Source organism: Phlebotomus papatasi, chromosome 1, assembly GCF_024763615.1.
Source record: "Phlebotomus papatasi isolate M1 chromosome 1, Ppap_2.1, whole genome shotgun sequence".
Classification (NCBI taxonomy): Eukaryota; Metazoa; Arthropoda; class Insecta; order Diptera; family Psychodidae; genus Phlebotomus; species Phlebotomus papatasi.
Window position 1 is genome coordinate 106878811 of NC_077222.1, and position 21325 is coordinate 106900135.

A 21325-nucleotide genomic window follows, 5' to 3' on the forward strand; every position below is an offset into this window, starting at 1 on the left:
CTTTTTCTTAAAGAATTGTTTTTAATTCCTTATATGACTTCGTTTCTTTGCAAAATTGAATTAATAAAAAAAATCTTATCAGAACCTTCTCAGCTGAGATTTAAAGTTTATTCTATTTCTATCTACTAACACTAATTAGTTTTCCAGATTCTTCTCTCAGTTCTTAGTAGAAATAATAGAAAATTTAATTAATTTTGTCATGTTTTTGAGCGAAAAATGGAAAAAAAAATCATCAAATTCCCTAGCAATCGCGTGCTGCAAAATTGGCGCGAAAAACAAAAATTCCGAAAGAGCGCGCACTGTCAATCTAGTTTTCCGGAAGAGCCGTCATAAAAAAAACTGTGTTTTGGAATGTTGTGTGTATTTTTGTGAGCAAGTTTTTCCAGCATTTTCCTCCACAAATGAGTGGGAATCAAGCGTATTGTCGTCTATGTTTGCGTTCCGATGGCTTCATTGTGGGTATTTTTGAGGACAAGAACGAAAAAATTGATCAGCTCATTGAGGAATACACGACAGTTGTGGTGAGTTCTGAATTCTGAGGTAACTGGAGGATCTCCTGGGATTGACCGGTGTTTTGTTCTTGTTACAGATCAGAGAGAATGAGGGTGTGTTTCCAGCCACGATATGCATCGGCTGCTTGAGGTACATTGAGTCGTTCAGGTCATTCAGGAGCCAATGCGTGAAGAATGATGAGTTGCTCCGGAAGGGAATGTTTGAGCAGCCAATAAAGGCAGAATTTGAGGATTTCCCGGATGTAGCGCCAGACATAACCCTAACGACTGAATCCCCAGTGCCAGATGAGAGTGTGGAGGTGAATCTTGGAGAGGGAGTGAAGGAAGAAGATGCCGATGAGGAGAGTGAGGAAGGAGATTTTGGAGAGGACTTTGCGCTGGAAGCGTATGAGGTGAAGCCTAAGAAGAAGCGAAAACCGTACAAGAAGCGAATGAAAAAGGTGAAGCTGGAGGAAGAGGAGGAGCCCGAGGGAGAGGAAAAGAAGAAAAAGAAGCAGCAGAACAGGACACTCAAAGTGTGCTACATCTGCGGAAAGACTACCACTAATCAGACCCTCCACCTCATTCGACACTCAGATCTTACGCCCTACAAATGCGACTATCCGGACTGCACGAAAGCCTACAAGACGTACCTGGGCTTGAGGTATCACAAGTATACTCACACGGATTACCGGCCGCATGTCTGTGAGATCTGTGGCCGGGGATTTGCTCGCAGGAGCAAGATGGTGGTTCATATGCTGGTGCACACGAATGAACGGAACTTCCCCTGCGAACTCTGCGGGAAGGCCTTCAAGCAGAGGTAAGTCACACAAAAATATTTTAGAGTTACTTTTCGATAATTGGCCGTTTGCTCCCGATTTTCGAATCTAGAGGCTAAACGGTTTGAGTTATCGAGTTCGGAATTTTAGTGACCCCCCTTTAAGTTGACATTTCTTTATTATCTTTTATTTTCCTAAATCCCTTATGAATATTTATGGCTCCGGCACCCCTTTTAGACCAAGAAAATTTCGTGAAATCAAAATTCGCATCAAATTTCATACGTTTTCCATATGTCTATCTCATTCTTTCGCGCTCAAAATTAGGTTGAACTAAATCTAAATTGATTTGATGTTTAAATGAAGAAGAGTCCGAAAGAGTGTAATAGACATATGCAAATCGTGTAATAATGCCTTCGGTACACCTTTTAGATCAGGAAAATTTCATGAACACGAATTGAAATTCAAATTGAAAATTTCAATTTCAATTTGAATTTTCATTTGACAGAAAGAGACAAACATAATTCCAGGAGAATTAGAAATTTATTTTTATTTGCGAAACATAACAAAAATTATGTTGTTCGATCACCTTTTGGATTTAGTGAATTTAGATTTAAATTTAGTGAATTTAGATTTAAATTTAGTGAATTTCGTTTGTCACCAGATAGATGACAATTTGAAGTATTTGAAATCAGAATTCACATCCTTTTCTCTCTCAAACGTTTTGTATATATCTATCCCACTCTTTTGAACATCACAACAAATTCAATTTAGATTTGATTGCGAAAGAGTGGAATTGTGGGATAGATATTTGGAAAAAAGAAAGGGGTGTGAATTTTAAATTAAATATTGATTTTTTATCTTATGGCGCTGGCATACCTTTTCAATTAAGTGAAATTCAATCTATTGAAATTTTACCTCTTACTCTTTCAAAGTGAAATCAGATACAGCTGTCTCTTTCTGTCAAATGAAATTTAAAATTGAAATTGAAAATTTCAATTTCAATTTCAATTTTCATTTGACAGAAAGAGACAAACATATCTTATTTCAGTTTGAAAGAGTAGGGTAAAGTGGTACAAGTTGGACAGTTGTACAAGTTGGACAATGGTACAATTTGGACAGGGCTTTTCGTCTTGATAAATTTAGTACTTCATTTTTATTTGTATATTTTTAATGCTTTAGTTTTATAATTTGGTTCCTTGTGCTTAAAAACAAACTTTGTACTGTATTTATCAAGAAAAAAGCCATGTCCAACTTGTACCGGCGAATTGTCCAACTTGTAACACTAATTCCAAATTATACACTTTACCCTAAGATGTTAAAATTTCAAGCGATTGAATTTCACTAAATTGAAAAGGTATGCCAGCGCCATAACATTTTGCATATGTCTATCTTACTCTTTCGCACTCCAAATTCTACCGTGCTAAATCGAATTTGTTATGACGTTTAAAAGAATAAGAAGAGTACGAAAGAATGAGATAGGGGTTCGAATTTTGACTGCATGAAATTTTCCTGATCTAAAACGTTTGTCGAAGCTACTAGGATGAAAAAATGCTATAATCAAATCAAAATTCTCAGGCGTTTCATCCCCATTTTTTCATATATCTATCACAATCTTTCGCACTGAGCTAAATTGAATATGTTCTGATGTTTGAAAGAAGAAGAAAAAGAGTACGAAAGAGTAAGATAGGCATATTTAATAGGTTTAACAGAGAAAGGGATTCGAATTTCAACTTCATGAAATTTTATTGATCTGAAAAGTGTATCGATGGATCTATTAAAATATTTGGAATAATTCCAGGAGAATTAGAAATTTATTTTTATTTGCAAAACATAATAAAAATTATACTATTCGATCACCTTTTTGATTTACTGAATTTAGATTTAAATTTAATAAATTTCGTTTGTCACCAGATAGATGACAATTTGAGGTATTTGAAATCAAAATTCTTATCCTTTTCTCTCTCAAACGTTTTGTATATATCTATTTCACTCTTTTGCACTCTTCTTCTTCTTTTGAACATCATAACAAATTCATTTTAGATTTGATTGCGAAAGAGTGGAATTGTGGGATAGATATTTGGAAAAAAAAACTTTGAAGAAGAAAGGGGTGTGAATTTTAAATTGAATATTGATTTTTTATCCTTATGGCGCTGGAATAACTTTTCAATTGAGTGAAATTCAATCGATTGAAATTTTACTTCTTACTCTTTCAAACAGAAATCAGATATAGCTGTCTCTTTCTGTCAAATGAAAATTGAAATTGAAAATGAAATTGAAATTTCAATTTTCATTTGACAGAAAGAGACAAATATATCTTATTTCAGTTTGAAAGAGTAAGAGGTAAAATTCCAATCGATTGAATTTCACTCAATTGAAAAGGTGTGCCAGCGCCTTTAAATCCTAAATCATTTTTGAGATGATTCAACAAAAAATGATGATTCCTATTGTAAAAGTGATGGCAAAGAGTCCCAGCTTTGCGGAGTGTTCGAATTAACGAGAAAGAGCTATTCGTGTATTAACTTTTCGCATGTTTTTTGGATACATTACCAATTTACTACCAATTGAATTGATTGATAAACTTTCAAAAATCATTCCGAAATTATGAAATTGCTTAAGAAAAGTAGGTTTTAGTATATTTTAGCATGAGTATAAAGCTTTCGAGTGTTCGCATTGCATTCAGTGAGCTTCACTGCACTTGATTCCACGGGCATGGGACTGACAACCTCATCCCGTACAAGAAAAAAGAATAATGCACGTCTAGAAATCCCCTTGCGGGAAAGCCTTGTTCCTTCATGGAATGTTGTGCCAGCATTATTATTATTATTATTAAAAAGGTTTCGATCAAATAACAAAATGTAAATCCGAAAAATATACATCAATTACGGGTACTATACCGACTTATGATAGATTAAGTCTGATGCAGTCGGATTGGAAATTTCAAGATCTTTCAGAAAAATCCACATTTAAGCAAATCGGTTGAAAAATTAGGCTCTCCAAAGTGGTTAAACTTTGACGTTCGAAAATTCGATATCGAAATGGTTTTCTAACATTGATGTTCAAAGACGAAATATTCGCCTTGACCACCTCTACTGGAAGAAAAGGATTTATCTAGGGAAATGTCTGTTATGCAGAAATGCTCTTTTTGAAAAAAGAGTTAAAATCTCTAAAGATCTCAGGGTACTAAAAGATACGGTTATTTAAATATTTTTATTCATTATTTTTATTTTTATGTTAATTATTATGTTAATTTTAGCCATAAAAAAGGTGTAAAATTAACATTAAAAATGTTAATATATTTTTTTTACACCTAAAAAGTGTTAAAGTTATGAGGAAAAAAGTTAATCGCACCCTCTTTTTTTCTCAGTGTATGAACAATAGGAACAAAAATAGCCCAAAAATTTAAGTAATTCTTCTGACAATACCAATGAATAATATTTTTCGCTTTAATGAAAAATATTACGTATGAGTATTGTAGTTTTTATTGCCAAAAGGGTTTTGCTTAAAAAAAATTGGAAGTATAAAAATAAATAAAATAAATTATGAATTTGAGAATTTAAAAATTCGCCATTTTTTAGCTTAAATATTTACTATATAGCAAATAGCTAGAGACTTGCAAAAAATATTCTATATTCCTTCAACCTTCTACTTAACAATTATGTACAAACATAAGAAAAGAAAAATTTTAGGTAGTCAGGAAAAATTATTTTCTTTATGGGACACCGGTGTCCCAATCGTCCTTAAAGCGTTAAGCCGTATATGTGTCTAGATATAGAGCATATACCCTTTTCTGCAGGTACAATCTCATAGCCCACCGCCGGACACACACGGATGACCGCAAGGAGAAGTGTCTGGAGTGCGGAAAGTGCTTCCTGACGCGTCACGAATTGGGGAAGCACGCCCGAATTCACCGAAATGACGAGCATCCCTACAAGTGTTCCATCTGCACGTACAGTACGCTGTACAAGGCCAGCCTCAACAGCCACATGGGCAAGGTGCACGGGCTGAACCACTGAGGAGCCAGTGACAAAAAGTACCCGCCCGCCCAGCCGCCTCCCGACGCCTCAGAGAGAAAATGAGAGTTCATCCAAGCTAATGACCTCACACTGGACACTCTGGGGATTCTTTTGTCTCCTCCGGCTCGCTCGGCTGCCCACAGATTTCCCATTCATCTGCAGCACGACAATGGGGACTCTCGTCAGTTGGTCTGGAGCTCGCGGTGCGGCATCACGCGCAATTCTCTTCCGAGTCATGGTTCTTGTGCAATCTGCAAATCTCTAGTTGTGCTAACTCTAAGTCTCTGTGTCCTGTCTTAGAAAAAAAAAATTTAATAAATAAAAAGAAAGAAAGAAAAGAGAATGATCAAAATCCTAGGTAAAGTCCCATTCTTTTATTTTAAGTGATAACACAATTTATAATGAAGAAAATGCAATAAAGCCAATGTATATTTCCCGCCAAAAAAGTGGAACTCTCTCTCCCGGATACCGTTTGGCCAATTTACACAATTCACAAATTTTGAGGGATTCTTTTGTCACCTGGCATAAATTGGACACATTTTATTATTGCCATTATAGCTGTGAATTCTATTTTCCGCGGTGGTTTTTGCGGTAGAGCTGCGAGATAGAAATCTCCCATTTTCCGTTGTGTTGAAAGCAACAGTGGTGTTTGTTTAATTAATTACAGGTGGGTGGAATATTTTTACACTGGATGGAGTCTAAATTACGGTAAGAAATTAGTACAGGTTCCAGCGATTGAAGTGTCACTTCCAATTAACTTTTTTTTGAATCGACAAACGTCAATCAAAATGGCCCACTGAAGATCAATTTTCGTCTAAAATATTTCTTTTTCAATTTGATGCTGATTAGGTAAATTGATTTGAACAAATATGTTATCACTGGAAAGGTCTTGAATTTCCCTATCAATTATGCAGAAATTTCTTCTACGCAAATAAATTAACAAAAAGATGATAATATGGGTGAAATGTAGGCGGGAATGCCCTATATATTTTGTCCAAGAACTTGATCTTTTCGGTTGTTCTGGAGCCGAATTAATTCAATTAAAGAGTGATCATTGAAATTGGTTTTTTGACTGTGGCCCTCCTAGAGTTGGTCCTTTGAGTTTTAGTGTTTTATGCAGGGGCCTATCAAGCCTAATAAAAAGTGAAGCTATTTTTCACTTTTCCTTGTAAAAATTTTGCAGCTATTGCACCGCGACTTAAATAAATTTGCTCGTAGTTCTTGTATTATTTCGGCGAACATTATGAAATATGTATTTTTAGATGCTTTTAATGCACGATTTCGAAACATATCAGACTGATAAGTTAATTCTCTTTAGGAAAAAACTTGCCAATAGTCTTCAGTGCTTCTATGCAAAAACGTATGGAAAAATAAAATGTCGAGAGGCCCCTGATTATAAGAGACCTTTCATCTGTGCCCTTACTTATCAAATTTGGTTAAAAAGAAGCTGAGATATGCCATGTTTAACTTCGTAAATTTTTATCCCTTATAATTCCGGTTCTATTGTAACTTCAAGAAACCTACACCATTTTATAGTTCTGTCTAGACTACAATATTGAAAATTTTAATTATATTTCACAATGCGGATTTAAAAAAAATGGCGCCAATGGCGATTTTCTGAACTCATCGGAGATATTTCATCGAGATGCACAAATAAAAATAATTTGAGACAAAATATTAATTAGAACCGGATTTACGGGTCGGCTAATTTTTGAAGTTTGACCCCTTACAGCTGGGGTCGAGGATGTCCGAGCCACTGGAAAAACAAAAAGGATCATATGGATCGTATCTTAAATAACTTGCGACCGAAGGAGCGGCAACAGGAGCTCCCAGATTCAAGAAAAACACTAGTTCTTTTGTAGACTTTTATTAACTTCAATAATAAGGGGGTTCTCTTAAGGATAAGGGGTTCTCTCCCACGGAAACACCCTCGGACGACCCGGGGTGGACCCTTCCTGGATTGCCTATGGTCAAGCCGGGGCAGATCACTCCAATCTAGTCTAACTTTCCAGTCTAACTCCCAACTCCAGAGTGAACCGTTGCACTCTCTTATGCTTGTAATTTTATATGCGTTGCTCGCAAGAATTATAACAATAACGCGAAAAATTCGTCATTCTTGCGGAAATTTGTTTTTATAATATGTAGTTAACATATGACAGCAATTTTTCAATGTCCAACATTTTTCGTCTACACGCATTATAAAATTCTATTTTTATTCCATATCTGCGACGATTTCGACGGATTTAAATAAGAAATCTAAGAAGTATAAAAACGTTCTCATTGATCTGTGTAAGCAGTTTTGTATCAAAAGAATTTGAAGTTTAAACTTGTGAATAATGTCCCAAAACGAATGTTCTCAAAGTGGTTAAAACATTTTTTCTTAAATATACCTTTTAATCTAATAAATCTTATTATATAATTTTGGTAATTTATGCCCTAGACACACTTACGACTTAAGCCGAAAGACGGCTTAGTGGGAAATGTAATTTAACCATTATTTCTAATGTTTCTAATATATTTACGCTAAGCCATCTCTCAGCTAATCTTCAGGTCTGTCAAGGCTCTTAAAGAGGTTCAGATAGCTCATAAACACATTTTATTAGTTTTACGTTTTACATAAACAAAATTCTTTTCTTTTTGTAGAAATTTAGATAATGAAAAGCAAAAAAAAATCATTTTTATGTATAAAATTTATTTTAATGTAAATTTAATGGTGGGTAATTGATTAATAAATGGTCAGGAAATGCCTTTTTCAACGTCAACCTTTTTTATAGGAGTAGATTTTTTTTGGAGTCTCAGAAACTTTTTAAAGCTTCTTTTTGAAAGAGGCGCTTTTAATGTTTAAACTCAATTAAACTCAAGGCGCTTTTAATGTTTTGAAATGTCTTTTGTTGAATCTTTTAAGCTTCCACTGGTAAAAATGAAAAGATCAAATTAGATTATATTCGATCCTTTTCAAAAGAATGGATCATATTTGAACTTTTGAAAGGATCGCTAGTGTCTCTTAAAATTTTGTATGCAAATCACATTAGATTATATTTTATCATGACCTTATTACTGATACCATATTTATCTCATCTGAGCGAATACCAAAGATGACTTTATCACTATTTTTATTTGTTTATTCCGAAGGTTAATAAGTGTCAAAACAGGGACACTTTGAAAGAATCCTCGGTGATCCTTTCATTTTTACCAGTTGGATCAATTTGACCCTTTTATTTTTACCAGTTAGTGTCCCAAAAAGCCCAAAATCATTTAATTTGAATTAAAAAATCGATATTCACAAACATTTGTTTCTAAATGTTCGTAAACACACAAAAAATGTTCGTAAAATTTTGTCATTTGTTCGTAAATGTTCGTAAAATGTTGGACAGGAAAACAAACATTTACGAATACAAACAAAGACAAAATTTTACGAACATTTTTTTTGTGTGTTTACGAACATTTACGAACAAATGTTTGTAAAAGTACGAAAAAATGCTCGTCAAGTGATCATATTACGAACAATGGCCTCAATTCTGAGACCAAGATCAAGATCAAGATCAAGAAAATTTTAAGATTTTGGTATTCTGAAATCAAAAATCAAGATCAAGATGTCAAATCTGTCAAATGTCTTGGAATCTTGAAATCCAAGATACAAACCGTGTGGATATCAAGATCTGCAATTCTGGAACCAATATTTCAAGATTTCAAGACGTCAAATTTCTTGTTTTCTTGAAATAATTCAAAGAACCTCTCGGAGGTGCTTGGAATTTTCAAGATACTAACAATTTGAAGAGTTTCATGCGGAAATAGTTTTTGATGAGGAATATTTCTATAAGAGATGATACAATAAAAGAAAATGATTATGAAAAATGCTATATTTGATCTTGTAATTTAATCGTAATGGTACATATTTCTAAATGTACGTTTCGAAGTACAACACCCAGAGAATACCTGCAAAAGAATCACATTTTGAATAAGCATTTTAGAGTTTATCACATGTCACAAGTTTTGTTTACACTTCTTTTATTCCCGTTTATGGACTGTAATATACTATTTAATACAACATATAATTAATTTTTCTAATTTATACGGTGAGATTTCAACAAATTCGACAAAGAATGAAGATATTTGTCAGAAGTGACGTGTCGTTAAGTGTGGAAAATCTTGAAATCTTGGTTCTTAGCTAAGACATTTTAAGTTCCATTAATGTTTCGCGTCAGAATATGAAATCTTGATCTTGGAAATATTTGACAGCTTGAAATTTTGATCTTGATCTTGGTCTCAGAATTGAGGCCAATGTTTGTGAAGAAATTCAAACTTTTACGAACATGTTTGTGGGTTATACGACTCACGAGCATTTCGTAACTCCCCCATAGGAATTCACAAACATTTACGAACATTTTTAGAAAATATTTTTTTCTGTGTAGGGTCCCGGCAGCATTGCCTCTTTACTACTACATATATCCGCCACTGTACGTGAACAATGATTTACAAATTGAAATTAATTAAAATAGTGCCCATAGTACCAATGTTGTTGATGAGAAATTGATGATATCTGGCTTTTTGAAACTTCGTTTACACGTTTGCATTTGTTTTTACTCATAGTTCATAATTTCAATTCATATTGGAGGTGTGGTCTATTTTGTAGTGGGCGGGATTTTGTAGTCTATGCTGTGCTTAAATATTTTAGCTATCTATAACTTCTGTCAGGAAGTGACTTAGCTTTTGTGTCGGAGTAATACGCTTTTCTATGAAATAAAAAAGCTAAATATAAAAGTAAAATATTTAGTTTAAAATTTAAGTTTTTCTTCTACGTTCAAGTAAATGCCCTAAAAGTGACCTAATTCAGAACTTATCAAAGATTTTAAGGTCGTTTTGGCTTGATTTAAATTTTCACTGCTATTTTAGCTAACTTATTCAACTTATAATATATTTAAGAATAAGAAATATGTTCTAAATGTCGATTTAAATTAAAGATATAAGTATTTAAAATTTTCATCAAAACTGTGAAGTTCATTGCAGTAAAAATCGCACACCTTGTAATTCAAAATTTAAATCGCATTTTGATCATTTCGAAGAATAAGCATCACAAGACTGCAGTAAACCATTCGCAAAAAAACTCCCTAAAAAGTTACTCAATGGACCTATCGAAACCATAGCTTTATTAAATAATCAAATAATTCATTGTTAAATACACGTAATTTAGCAACACAACTGGAAGAAGAATTGATTGCGCAAGAGATGTGGGAATTTCGCAAAAATTCAATAAGACCCGATATAGATTCAAATTTCCGCCTTTGAGCACAATAGTCAGTGTCACAATAGCACTTCATCATTGTTGCCCTGCAAATCGCATCACACTCTGGACTAAAAATGACCAGGCGGAGATGATCTCTTTTTTTTCTGGGCACATCATTCACTGGCAAAGCGTTCCACTTGGCTGGGATTTCGGGAATGGGACCGAGAGAGAGAGATTCATTGATGATCATTTGCATGCGCATTCGTTAATTCTCACGCGACACTCTTGTAGGCTTCTTCCTGGTCATTGGGACTGTATCATCAGTGCCCAGCGATGTGGAGCTGCTCAATGGGTACAATCTGACTCCCCTGGGTGGCTTTTTGCTCTCTCCCGAGGATGATACTTTTATGGAGAGCCAGAGTCTCATGGGACATAAATTGGTGAAGGCTGTAAGGAGCAAAAGAAGTCCCTACAAAGTTTTGGAATCCCCAGGATTGAGGAGTCACTTCAGGTTGAGGTAGGAGTTCGATAAACTTTTGAGATCGTGACTGTAATTAATCTGAACTTCCGGTATATTTACATGTCTCCATAATCAGAATGATTGCTCTAATTAAACTTTGATAAAAGAATAAATAAACTTTTGTTAAAATTCACAAGCGAAATTCTTTTAAACCAATTATTCCCTTAGTCATACATCCTACATCCCAGAAGAGCCTCTGGAGGCATCTTCAAGATCTAAGGCCAAAGATCCTCCTCGGAAACGTCGGGAATTGGAGTCAGAAGCGATTGAGGACAGTGTTGAGATGATCGATCGAGCTCCGAGAGGGACATCAGGGGAAAAGACAAAGTCAACGGAAGTAGAAATGCCTCCGGATGTTGAGGAGCTTCCTCGGCCGGAGAAGCAGATCATGGAGCCTGGGTACTACAGACAGGGACGAAGGCTATTTGAGGATGACCTGGAGGATGATTCCGTGGCTGAAGCGAGTGCAATCAATGATGGGATCAAAGCCAGGGCTCCCAGGGTTAATTTTATCACTCAGCAGAGGAGTTCTGTGGACAAACCTGAAGCCAGAGATCAGAAGCTGAGCATGGCACGTTCTGAGGAAATCTACAAGAAGCCCTATGAACCGTATCCTGAGCCTCGAATCGTTTCTGACTATCGAACGAGACTCCTAGAGCCTCCTCCTCTTCAGTACAAGGTAATACAGGATTCAACCTAGGCTTAGCCATATGGCTTATACGGGCTTCAGACCTAAGGCTTAGCCATATGGCTTAAGTGCTCTAATTCCTTATCAATCACGATTTTTTTTTCAAAAGATTTAATTAGGATTAGAATATTATAGATGAATGACATATTAGGGTCTTAAAAAGCAATGAAATTGCTCGCTATATAGGATTTGGAGACCTTCGGGAACTGGGCTAAACTTCTAGTCTGAAGACCGCTTTAACTGCTCTAATTTTTCAACAATCAAGATTTTTTGAAAAAAATTGACTTAGTATTGGATTATTAAGGACAAATGACCTATTATATTCTGAAAGAGAAATAAAATTGGTTGCTATTTAGGATTTTGAGGCCGTTGGGAACTGGGCTAAACTGGGAAGACAGCTTTAAATTCTCTGATTTCTTATTGGTCAAGATTTTTTGGAAAATTTTGACTTCTGATTGTATTATTAAGGGTAAATGACTTATTAGCTTCTTAAAAATCAATAAAATCGGTTGCTGTTGAAGGTTTTGAGACCCTTGGGAACTGGGCTAAATCTCTGGTCTGAAGTCTGAAGACGGACTAAGACCCTAATACGGGCTTCAGACCTAAGACTTAGACATCTGGCTTAACTCCTCTAATTCCTAATCAGGCACGATTTTTTTAGAAAATTGTTATTTAGGATTGGATTATAAGGGCAAATGATTCATTAGATTTTGAAAAATCAATAAAATTACTTGTTATTTAGATTTTTGAGACCTTCGGGAACTGGGCTAAACCTCCAGTCTGAAGCCGGCGTAAGGGCCTTGAGAGACTTGAGGATTAGCCGAGAGACGACTTAGCGTAATTGTGTTCGAAATAATGGTTAAACCGCATTTTTATCATTTTCCACTAAGCCGTCTCTCGGCTTAAGTCGTAAGTGTCTAGGGCATAAGAATCGCATCTTGTGAAAAAATCTTAAAGGGTTATAAAATAGTGATTATCTATTAGAAGTATTTTAGAAACTTACTACAAGATCTCCAAATTTTTTTGACAAAGACAATCTACAGAGGGCAGACAGAAAGGCATTATAAGTCCTCGACTTTGAGTTATACTTGTGAATTTCTGAACCGACCCCATTCATTAGAAAATAATTAAAGCTTAATAAAAAAATAATTATAATAAATTAAAAAGATGGAAATAATACAAATACGATTAATCTGTTAACATATGATCAGTAAAAATGTTGAAACGATCAGTAAAACTGTAATTTCGGCCAGTAATAAATTGCATTTACTCAGTAAAAAAATTAAACTTTATTAGCCAAATAAATTAATTTAGATCAGTAAGAAAAAGATTGATAGTAATGCCTCCGCCACACCTTTTGGATTAGTAAAATTTCAGGAAATCAAAATTCATGTCATCTTCTTTCTCAAAAGATTGAGCACAAAATTTTGCTGAACTAAATTTAATTTGGCGTGATGTCCAAAAGAGAAGAAGAAGAGTACGAAAAAGTAGGATAGACATACTCAAGGCTTTTAAGAAAGAATAGGATGTGAATTTTGACTTTATGAAATTTTCCTGATCTAAAAGGTCTACCAGAGCGACAAAAAATATTTTTTTTATCAATCAAAAATCAATTTCGGTCAGTCAAAAATTGATTTTAGTCATTAATTTGGTCAATAACTGTCATTAAAACAATTAAATCTGCAAAATTATTCATCTAATTTTTACAATTTTGATTTGAGATGGTACTAGGGGAAACTGGGGTACCACCAAACACTTTTGAAAGATGCGATTTTGACTGAATTTCCTAACAAAACTGTGAATTTTAGAAAAATGTTGCTTACCCCATGTTATAGTCTTTGGTATAGGCTGCATATTAATGTATACAAGGATGATGTGAAGCACTTCAATTTTCCGTAAAAAGGAAAATTGTATCATCATGCATTTTTCGCTTTTTTCCAACCACCCGGGGTACCAATAAACACCTTCTGGGGCACCAAAAAACACCTCATTTTCTCACACATTGAAGTTATTTTGGGCATTCACTACAATTCCTAATTATAAAGAATGTATTGAAAATGTAAATAATTCTCAAAAAAGCACTGCAAAATTTAGAATGAGTGACCAAAATAGCAAAAAACTAAAGCACTGCACAACGAACATATTTTTCAATGGATTTTTCATCATTTTGACAACATTCGACTTCTGACTGGAAAGCAGCGCCACTAAAATCGTGGCAAACACTATACCTAAAGTTCAAATTTTGCGCGCTCTTCTGATTATTTGTAATAAAATCGAGAAATCATTCATCAATCCTTGATTAAAATCATTTAAGAATCATTAAAAATCATTTAATGCAAAATTGGGTTCTTGAAACTATATTTCTCCTGAGTCTTGAATGAAAATCCCATGAATGGAGATAAATTTCTGAAATCGAACAAAGAGGGAGATGAAGAGTAAGAAAGATAAGAGGAAAAATTTTGCCATTCAAGCTACGGTCGCGACATCTGCAATTGTGAGAAATTTGCCTGTTTGTTGGTGCCCAAACTCTGTTTTGTGATGGATTTTATATTCTTTTAAAAAAATGTGAACATTAATTTCTTTAGTAGATACATAAATATTATCCCAAAACATGTAGGAAAGTACTGGTGTAGTGAAATTTGATGTAACTTATTTCAGTTTTATTTTCCAGGTAGATATATAAACGACTAAAATTATCAAAAACTCACAATTTTGCGAAAAAAGATTCTTATTTCTAAACTACTTGAACTATGTGGATCATTCTTTCTCTGGACAAGCATCCCTATAGTATCTATGATTTCATGTAAGTCTCATTCTCTGAAATCTTATACCTATTTAAAAAATCGCAGTGTTTGGTGGTACCCCTGTTTGGTGGTGCCCCAGTTTCCCCTATAGAGAAAATATTCATTTATTTTCCTGTGCTAAAAGTTATGTGACGGTTTCACTTCTTTAAAAGTTCTAAATTTTCCGATTACCTAATTTGTTTTTGTACTGGCGAAGTTTGATTTTTTCATGGCTTTGGCACACCTTTTAGATTAGGAAAATTCTATGAATTTAAAATTCGCAACTCCTTCTAAAATGTTTTGAATGTCTATTCCAGCTTTTGATATTCAAAATTGACTTGAACAAAATTGAATTTGTTGAGATGTTCAAGAGAAGAAGAAGAATTCGTCGAAAGGGTAGAAGAGACATAAACAAAAAATATTAGAATTATACAAAAGAAATTAGTTGATGCGAATTTTGATTTAAAGAAAATTTCTTAATTTAAAAGATGTACCGAAGTGATTACTGCCCAAAATCGATTTTTTATTGATTCAATTTTGTATTTCTTTTGGTAAATTAAAATTTATTTTATTACTGATTAAATTTGATAATTATTTACAGATTATATATAATTTCTTTACTGATCGATTTTAATTTTTTAGTGAATTTTATATTTTTACTGATCAAATTTGACTTTTTTATTGATAAATTTTGATCGAAAGGATGGAAGAGATATACAAAAAGCGTTTGAGAATGAAATGGATGCGAATTTTGATTTTATGAAACTTTCTTAATTGAAAAGATATGTCGAAGTGGTTATTGACCAGAATAGATTTTTTACTTATCAAATTTTGTATTTTTATGGAAACCAAAATCCATTTTTTACTGAAAATATTTTGATATTATTTGCAGATTATATTTGTTTTTTTTTACTGGACAATTTCAATTTTTTTAGTGAATAATTTTGGTCTTTTTTATATAAATCGTTTTTTTCTACTGACCAAATTTGATTTATTTTCTTAAAAAAATTGTTATTCTTTGCAGATCAAAATTTTTACGCGATTAAAATAGATTTTTTTTCAGATCAAAAATAGATATTTTTGATCAAATTTTATATTACTTCTGATCAAATTTGATTTTTTACTGATTAAATTTGATTTTTTTCTAGATCAATTTTGATTATTTCCTAGTCAAAATCGATTTTTACTGGGGTTGATTTAATTTGTTTGAAAATTAAAATAGACTGTTTTGCTTTTGATTTAATTATATTCTGATCAAAATCAACGTTTTACTGGCCGATTTTTTTCCAGATCAAAATCATTTATTTTTCTTGATCAGATTTGATATTTTTACTGGTCAAATTTGATTTTTTTTACTGATCAAAAGATTTTATTTGTTTGTTTTTTGTTTTGCGGGTTATAATTTGATTTCTTTACTGAAAAAAATTAATACCTAAAGGCTCCGGCACACCTCTCAGATCGGTCAAATTTCATGAAATAAACATTCACTTCTCTTGCTTTCTGAAAAGACTTGCATAAGTCTATCCCACTCTTTCGGTCTCAAAATTGGACTGAACCAAATTCAATTTGGTGTGATGTTCAAAAGAAGAAGAAGAAGAGTGCAAAAGAGTAGGATAGGCATATGCTAAAATTTAGAAAGAAAAGGATATGAATTTTGATTTTATGAAATTTGACCGATCTAAAAGGTGTGCCAGAGACATAATCAAGTTCTTTGAATTATTTCCGGTCAAAATTATAAATTTTAAACTTGTTGCTGAAAGTGAAATTCAATCGATTGAAATTTTACCTCTTACTCTTTCAAACTAAAATAACATACGTTTATTTCTCTCTACCAAATGAAAATTAATGGTGCTGGCACACCTTTTCAATTGACTAAAATTCAATTGATTGAAATTTCACCTCGTACTCTTTCAAACTTAATTCAAATACAGCTGTCTCTTTCTGTCAAATGAAATTTGAAATTCGCAAAGCTCGGGCCTGTGTTAGTGAGGGGGAGCAATCTGTTTCCGGGATGCATCTGCCCTGTGGACCGGTTGGGGTTGCCGCGGTACTGGGGCACCGGCTCCTGTGAGATGCGCCAGGATTTTCTTGTCACTATGTTTTAGTACTTGATGCTTCAATGTGGAATGATTTTTTTTTTGTTTATTTATTTTTTCGCGTTATTTTGGTTTAACCCTCTTTTGATGTAGAAATTGAATAAATTTAATTATAAATAACCTTATTCTTAAATATACACATATACTTTTTTTGTTGTTGTAAGTGTGACCTTTTGTCCACTTTGGGGCTGATGCCCTAATCTATGGCTCACAGCTCGGTCAGAGCTAGCCATTTTCCTCTCACAATGCTTGTTAGGGCACTTTTATACAGAGCAGTATTAACTGTTTTTCTTTTCTTTTTCGTAACATGATGCATTGTAAATTTAAAATATTTACTGTATAAAATTTATACATCCTATGGATGATCGGCATATACAACCTGTGATGGAGTTTTCCACCGTTTTCACTCCTGAGGTTGGTCATCAACGCTAAGACGGCGGTGGCCGCTAATAATTACAATGTACTTGTGTGGTTCCTTTTAAGCATTGCTGATGAATATCTATCTATCTATCTATCTATCTAAATTGAAATTGAAAATGAAATTAAAATTTCAATTTTCATTTGACAGAAAGAGATAAACATATCCTATTTTAGTTTGAAAGAATAAGAGGGAAAATTTCAATCGATTGAATTTCACTCTATTGAAAAGGTATTCCAGCGCCATAAAATTTCAATTTCATTTACAATTTCAGTTTCAATTTCAATTTCAATTTTCGTTTGACAGAAAGAGAGAGCTATATCTAATTTTAGTTTGAAAAAGTAAGAGGTAAAACTTCAATCGATTGAATTTCACTCAATTGAAAAGGTGTGCCAGCGTCATTATTTTTGATTTATGTTTAATAAAACTCAATTATATCACTGATTGAAATTGATGTTTTTTCCTAATCAAAATTGATTTTTTTCTTTGTAAATCGGTTTTTATGCGTCCGGCACAACTTTTAGATCAGGAAAATTTCATGAAGTCAAAATTCGGATCCGTGTCTTTCTCAAAAGATTTGCATAAGTGTATCCCACTCGTTCGCACTCTTCTTCTTCTCTGAAACATCACTCCATATTCAATTATGCTCAATCGAATTTGGTATGCGAAAGAATGAGATAGCCATATTCAAAACACTTGAGAAAGAAAGGGTTTCGAATTTCGATTTCATGAAATTTTCCTGATCTAAAAGGTGTGCCGGAGCCATTACTGAATAAATTGAATATCAACCACTCATTAAATTAATTGAAATTAAATTTCATTAAAAGAAATGAAAACAAAAATAAATAAATAATAAATTTGATTTAATATTTTAAAAATATGATTTTATGCTCGAGTAAACGTTACCATTATTGTTTTGAATATAATTGAATTCAATCTGGTTTTTGTTTTTGAAGGGTTATGCAGATACTTACGACAAGTATCGGATGCCTGATTATTACGAGCCCTGGAGAAGAATGCGATTCTACGATTCCTATTCGTCCAGGAATCTCATGCCTCCCCCGCCTTATGCTGCTTACAGTAGCTACCCGGAGCATCGGTTCGAAAGCCCTCCAACGGCTGTCGATATGAGGGGATACCCTGTCTATCCTACTCCCTACGTCAATGATGTGACCTACGCACCTCCCCTTCCTCGTCCTCCTCATGTCAGGAACCGCCGCATCATCTACTACGCCAATCTCCCGGAAGTTGTGCGTTCTCCACCAAACGTGGAGCTTCGGTATCGCTACAACAGTGACTACTATCCTGCCATGGAGACGTACAGGAACTTCCGGCACCGGGAATACTCCAAAGTGGACAATTCCACTCCCCAGCCTGCGGCAAAGTTGCAGGAGCAGAAGGGTCAGGATGACGGAAAGATTGAGTACACGAGGAATGCAAATGTCAAGGTGATATCTGGTCTGAGGATCCAGAATCATCAGCAGCAGCCACCAGATTACCGGAAATACGTCGATGAGACGAAGATCAATGACTTCCCTGTGAGGTACTGAGGCTGGAGATGCGAATCTCAATAATTTTAATAAATTTACTCACAAAGATTTTCCTAAGGGCTATTCCCACTCCAATTCACTGTGCTTGAGATCGGCATTTTTGTAATGCATTTTGAGAGAAATAAAGATTAACTTTTAGACACCATCACCATCCAGAATTTATTACAATCTTTCTGGCCGTTATTCCCCTCGCATTTGAAAGAGAAAAGCCCCCGATGTAGGCAAATCTCTCAGCTTGAAGGAAAAACCGTTGGCAAAAAAATCCATTTAAAAGCTATAAATTACTCTTTTAATTATATTCCACGACGCTGGGTTCAATAATTGCACCCATCCTGATGGTGTCTCACCTAATGCATGGGATTCCATTAAAATCACTCCTGAGGTTTCCTTCCTCCCATCCAATGGAGAAATGGGTGGTGAAAAAAAAAGACATAAATTTGTCGTACAAGGTGAGATATGTGCCATGGAGGGATGAAAGGTGGCGCCAAGAAAAGTTTTCCAGGCACTTCTTTTTCCTGGCCACCAGAGAATCCCATCCACCAAGTCAGAGTGGAGTGAGCAAGAGAGAGAAGAAAAAGGTAGCACTTGCGAGCAATGTGCGAACATTTATAAATTATTCACAATAAATATAAAGCCGATAATTAAGACATCTTTCTTTCTCACTCTGCGAAATTCATTTAAACACTAATTGAAATATTACGTGGAGGCAGATAGCGATGTGGCCAAAGAGACTCGTTCTTCAGCAATTCCTCTCAACACTTGGACACTCTGTAATCTTACAGTTTCACTCGTTCTCTTCCTGGAGCACGATTGGAGCTCCAAGAGTGGTGATTTTTAGTCAGAAGACACCACAATTTACCTCAAAGTTTAACTCTCTGGGCATAGCCATAAATTGCTTATCGGTTTAATTTGTATTTTTATTCGTGAGAGAAATATTTTAAATTTCTTCCGCCTTAGCTAATTGTTTTTTCAGCTCTAGGATTTTTTTTTTATTAAGATTAGTTGTTAATTGTTGATTTTTTATGTTGACATGAATTATTTACTCAAAAAACAGTTTAGAGACCTTTTATATTAAAAAAAATCAAAACGCGCTCATAAAGTACGCTTACAAATAAAAAGCGAAGGGGACAGTGGGGCAGTTTATGTAGTATAATTTTTAAACATTTATAATGCAAGAGATCCAAGCTAACAAATTCTGAATTAAGTTTCTCTTAGGTATTGGCTAAACTAAAAAAAAGATACATAAGGTAAAGTGCCCTCAAGTCGATCGGTTCCTCAGTTCGACCGGTAGAGTTATTTATTCAATTTATTTATATTTGCACTAACATTTAGCATATGCTCTAACATTAATAGGTCAATTATTCTATAAACAAATACGAATCAGTGACAATTTTATAGAAATTCAGCATCAAACATTCAAATATTGACCACCGGTCGAAACGAGGAACCGGTCAACTCGAGGGCACTTTACCTTACAGTATAATTTCTAAGCTTTCCAAGTTTTAAAACACTAACCCATAAATCAGAGGAGAATAAGAACCGTTTGAAATCGAACAAACGTCAAATGAATCTTGTACGTCAATGGTCAAAACGCTACCTAAACAAACTTATTTTGACGTTTATTCGGTTTCAAAGGTTCTTGCACACCGCTGCAATAAAGACTTAAACGACTTCATGTTAACGATTTTAAGAACATTACTGGACTAAAACATTTAATAATGTTCAATGCTGTTGATTGTTTGTACTTAGTTACACTTGACAGAATTTTGACGTTTCTACCTACAGTAGCGTAAACGATTTCCTTTAAAAAAAAAAAAAAGCAATTTTTGACGAAAATTGCTTCCAATGTGTAGAGGCCTTAATGCGCCCTCCTTAGCACAACTTAGGAGCGTCTGCTTGCTCATGAATGTGATCATAGGATAGCGCCACTACAGATTACCATCCAAAGCATCCACTCTGCGAAACTTGTTTACTTTTTGGTCATGGATTCTGAAACTGTCGCATACCGCTCCCTTGTAAGAAATGCAATGTGCCCCATAAAAGCGAAAATTGTTATTCTGGAGCAGCCATTAAGTGTCGTAACTGTGGTGGTACCTACTGTGTAGACATCCGGCCAATGAAAAATTTATAACAGGGCTGTGCAAGAAGCGTTTGAAACCGAATAAACGTCAATAAGTTTGTTCAGGTGGCGTTTTGACCTGGACTAACACCGTTCTTGCACACTTCTGATTTATAAGGATGAAGGCTTCCTTTAGCTCTTAATCTAATCCTCGTAAAAATCGTCATGACAGTACTTGCGATAACTGTCGTGATGTGCGATCTACTTCAGATACGATTTAAGTAGTAGTTTAACGCATAAAAAAATTAATAGTAGTAGTGTAAATCGCATAAAAAAAATAATATAATCTTAATGAATTTGATCTTATCGATAAATTAATAAACACCTTAGATTTTTAAAAAACTACATAGGATTTTTTTTAGAGAAATTCTACTGTTTGAGTCATTTCTGCATAGTTTTGAGGAATTTAGACAAAACGTTCTCTGACTATCTTTTTTTTTTTGAGGAGATTAAGTTTTGAGCTTGTGAATAATGTTCCAAAAGAAATGTTCTCATATGAAATGTTTGAACTTGACATTTTTAAACCCTTTTAGGAATGTTTCTGGAGTTAAATGTGTTCGGATTGCATAAAGTAAGCTTCACTGAACTTGATTTCACGGAGTATGGGACTGACAATCCCATCCCTGTATAAGAAAAAAATATAA

General features: G+C 34.2%; 2 protein-coding genes across 2 annotated transcripts; both read left to right on the top strand.

Annotated features, from left to right (window-relative positions):
• The first annotated feature begins 322 nt into the window (after window positions 1-322).
• Window positions 323-5729, top strand: LOC129799104 (zinc finger protein 43-like). The gene is made up of 3 exons (XM_055842740.1): window positions 323-521; window positions 590-1311; window positions 5064-5729. The coding sequence occupies exons 1-3, from the start codon at window positions 402-404 to the stop codon at window positions 5281-5283; spliced, it is 1062 nt and encodes a 353-aa protein (XP_055698715.1). The 5' UTR covers window positions 323-401; the 3' UTR covers window positions 5284-5729.
• Window positions 5588-18709, top strand: LOC129799103 (uncharacterized). The gene is made up of 4 exons (XM_055842739.1): window positions 5588-5641; window positions 10799-11024; window positions 11196-11706; window positions 17969-18709. Exons 1-4 carry the CDS (start codon window positions 5626-5628, stop codon window positions 18560-18562), a joined length of 1347 nt encoding a protein of 448 aa, XP_055698714.1. The 5' UTR covers window positions 5588-5625; the 3' UTR covers window positions 18563-18709.
• Window positions 18710-21325: the final 2616 nt, after the last annotated feature.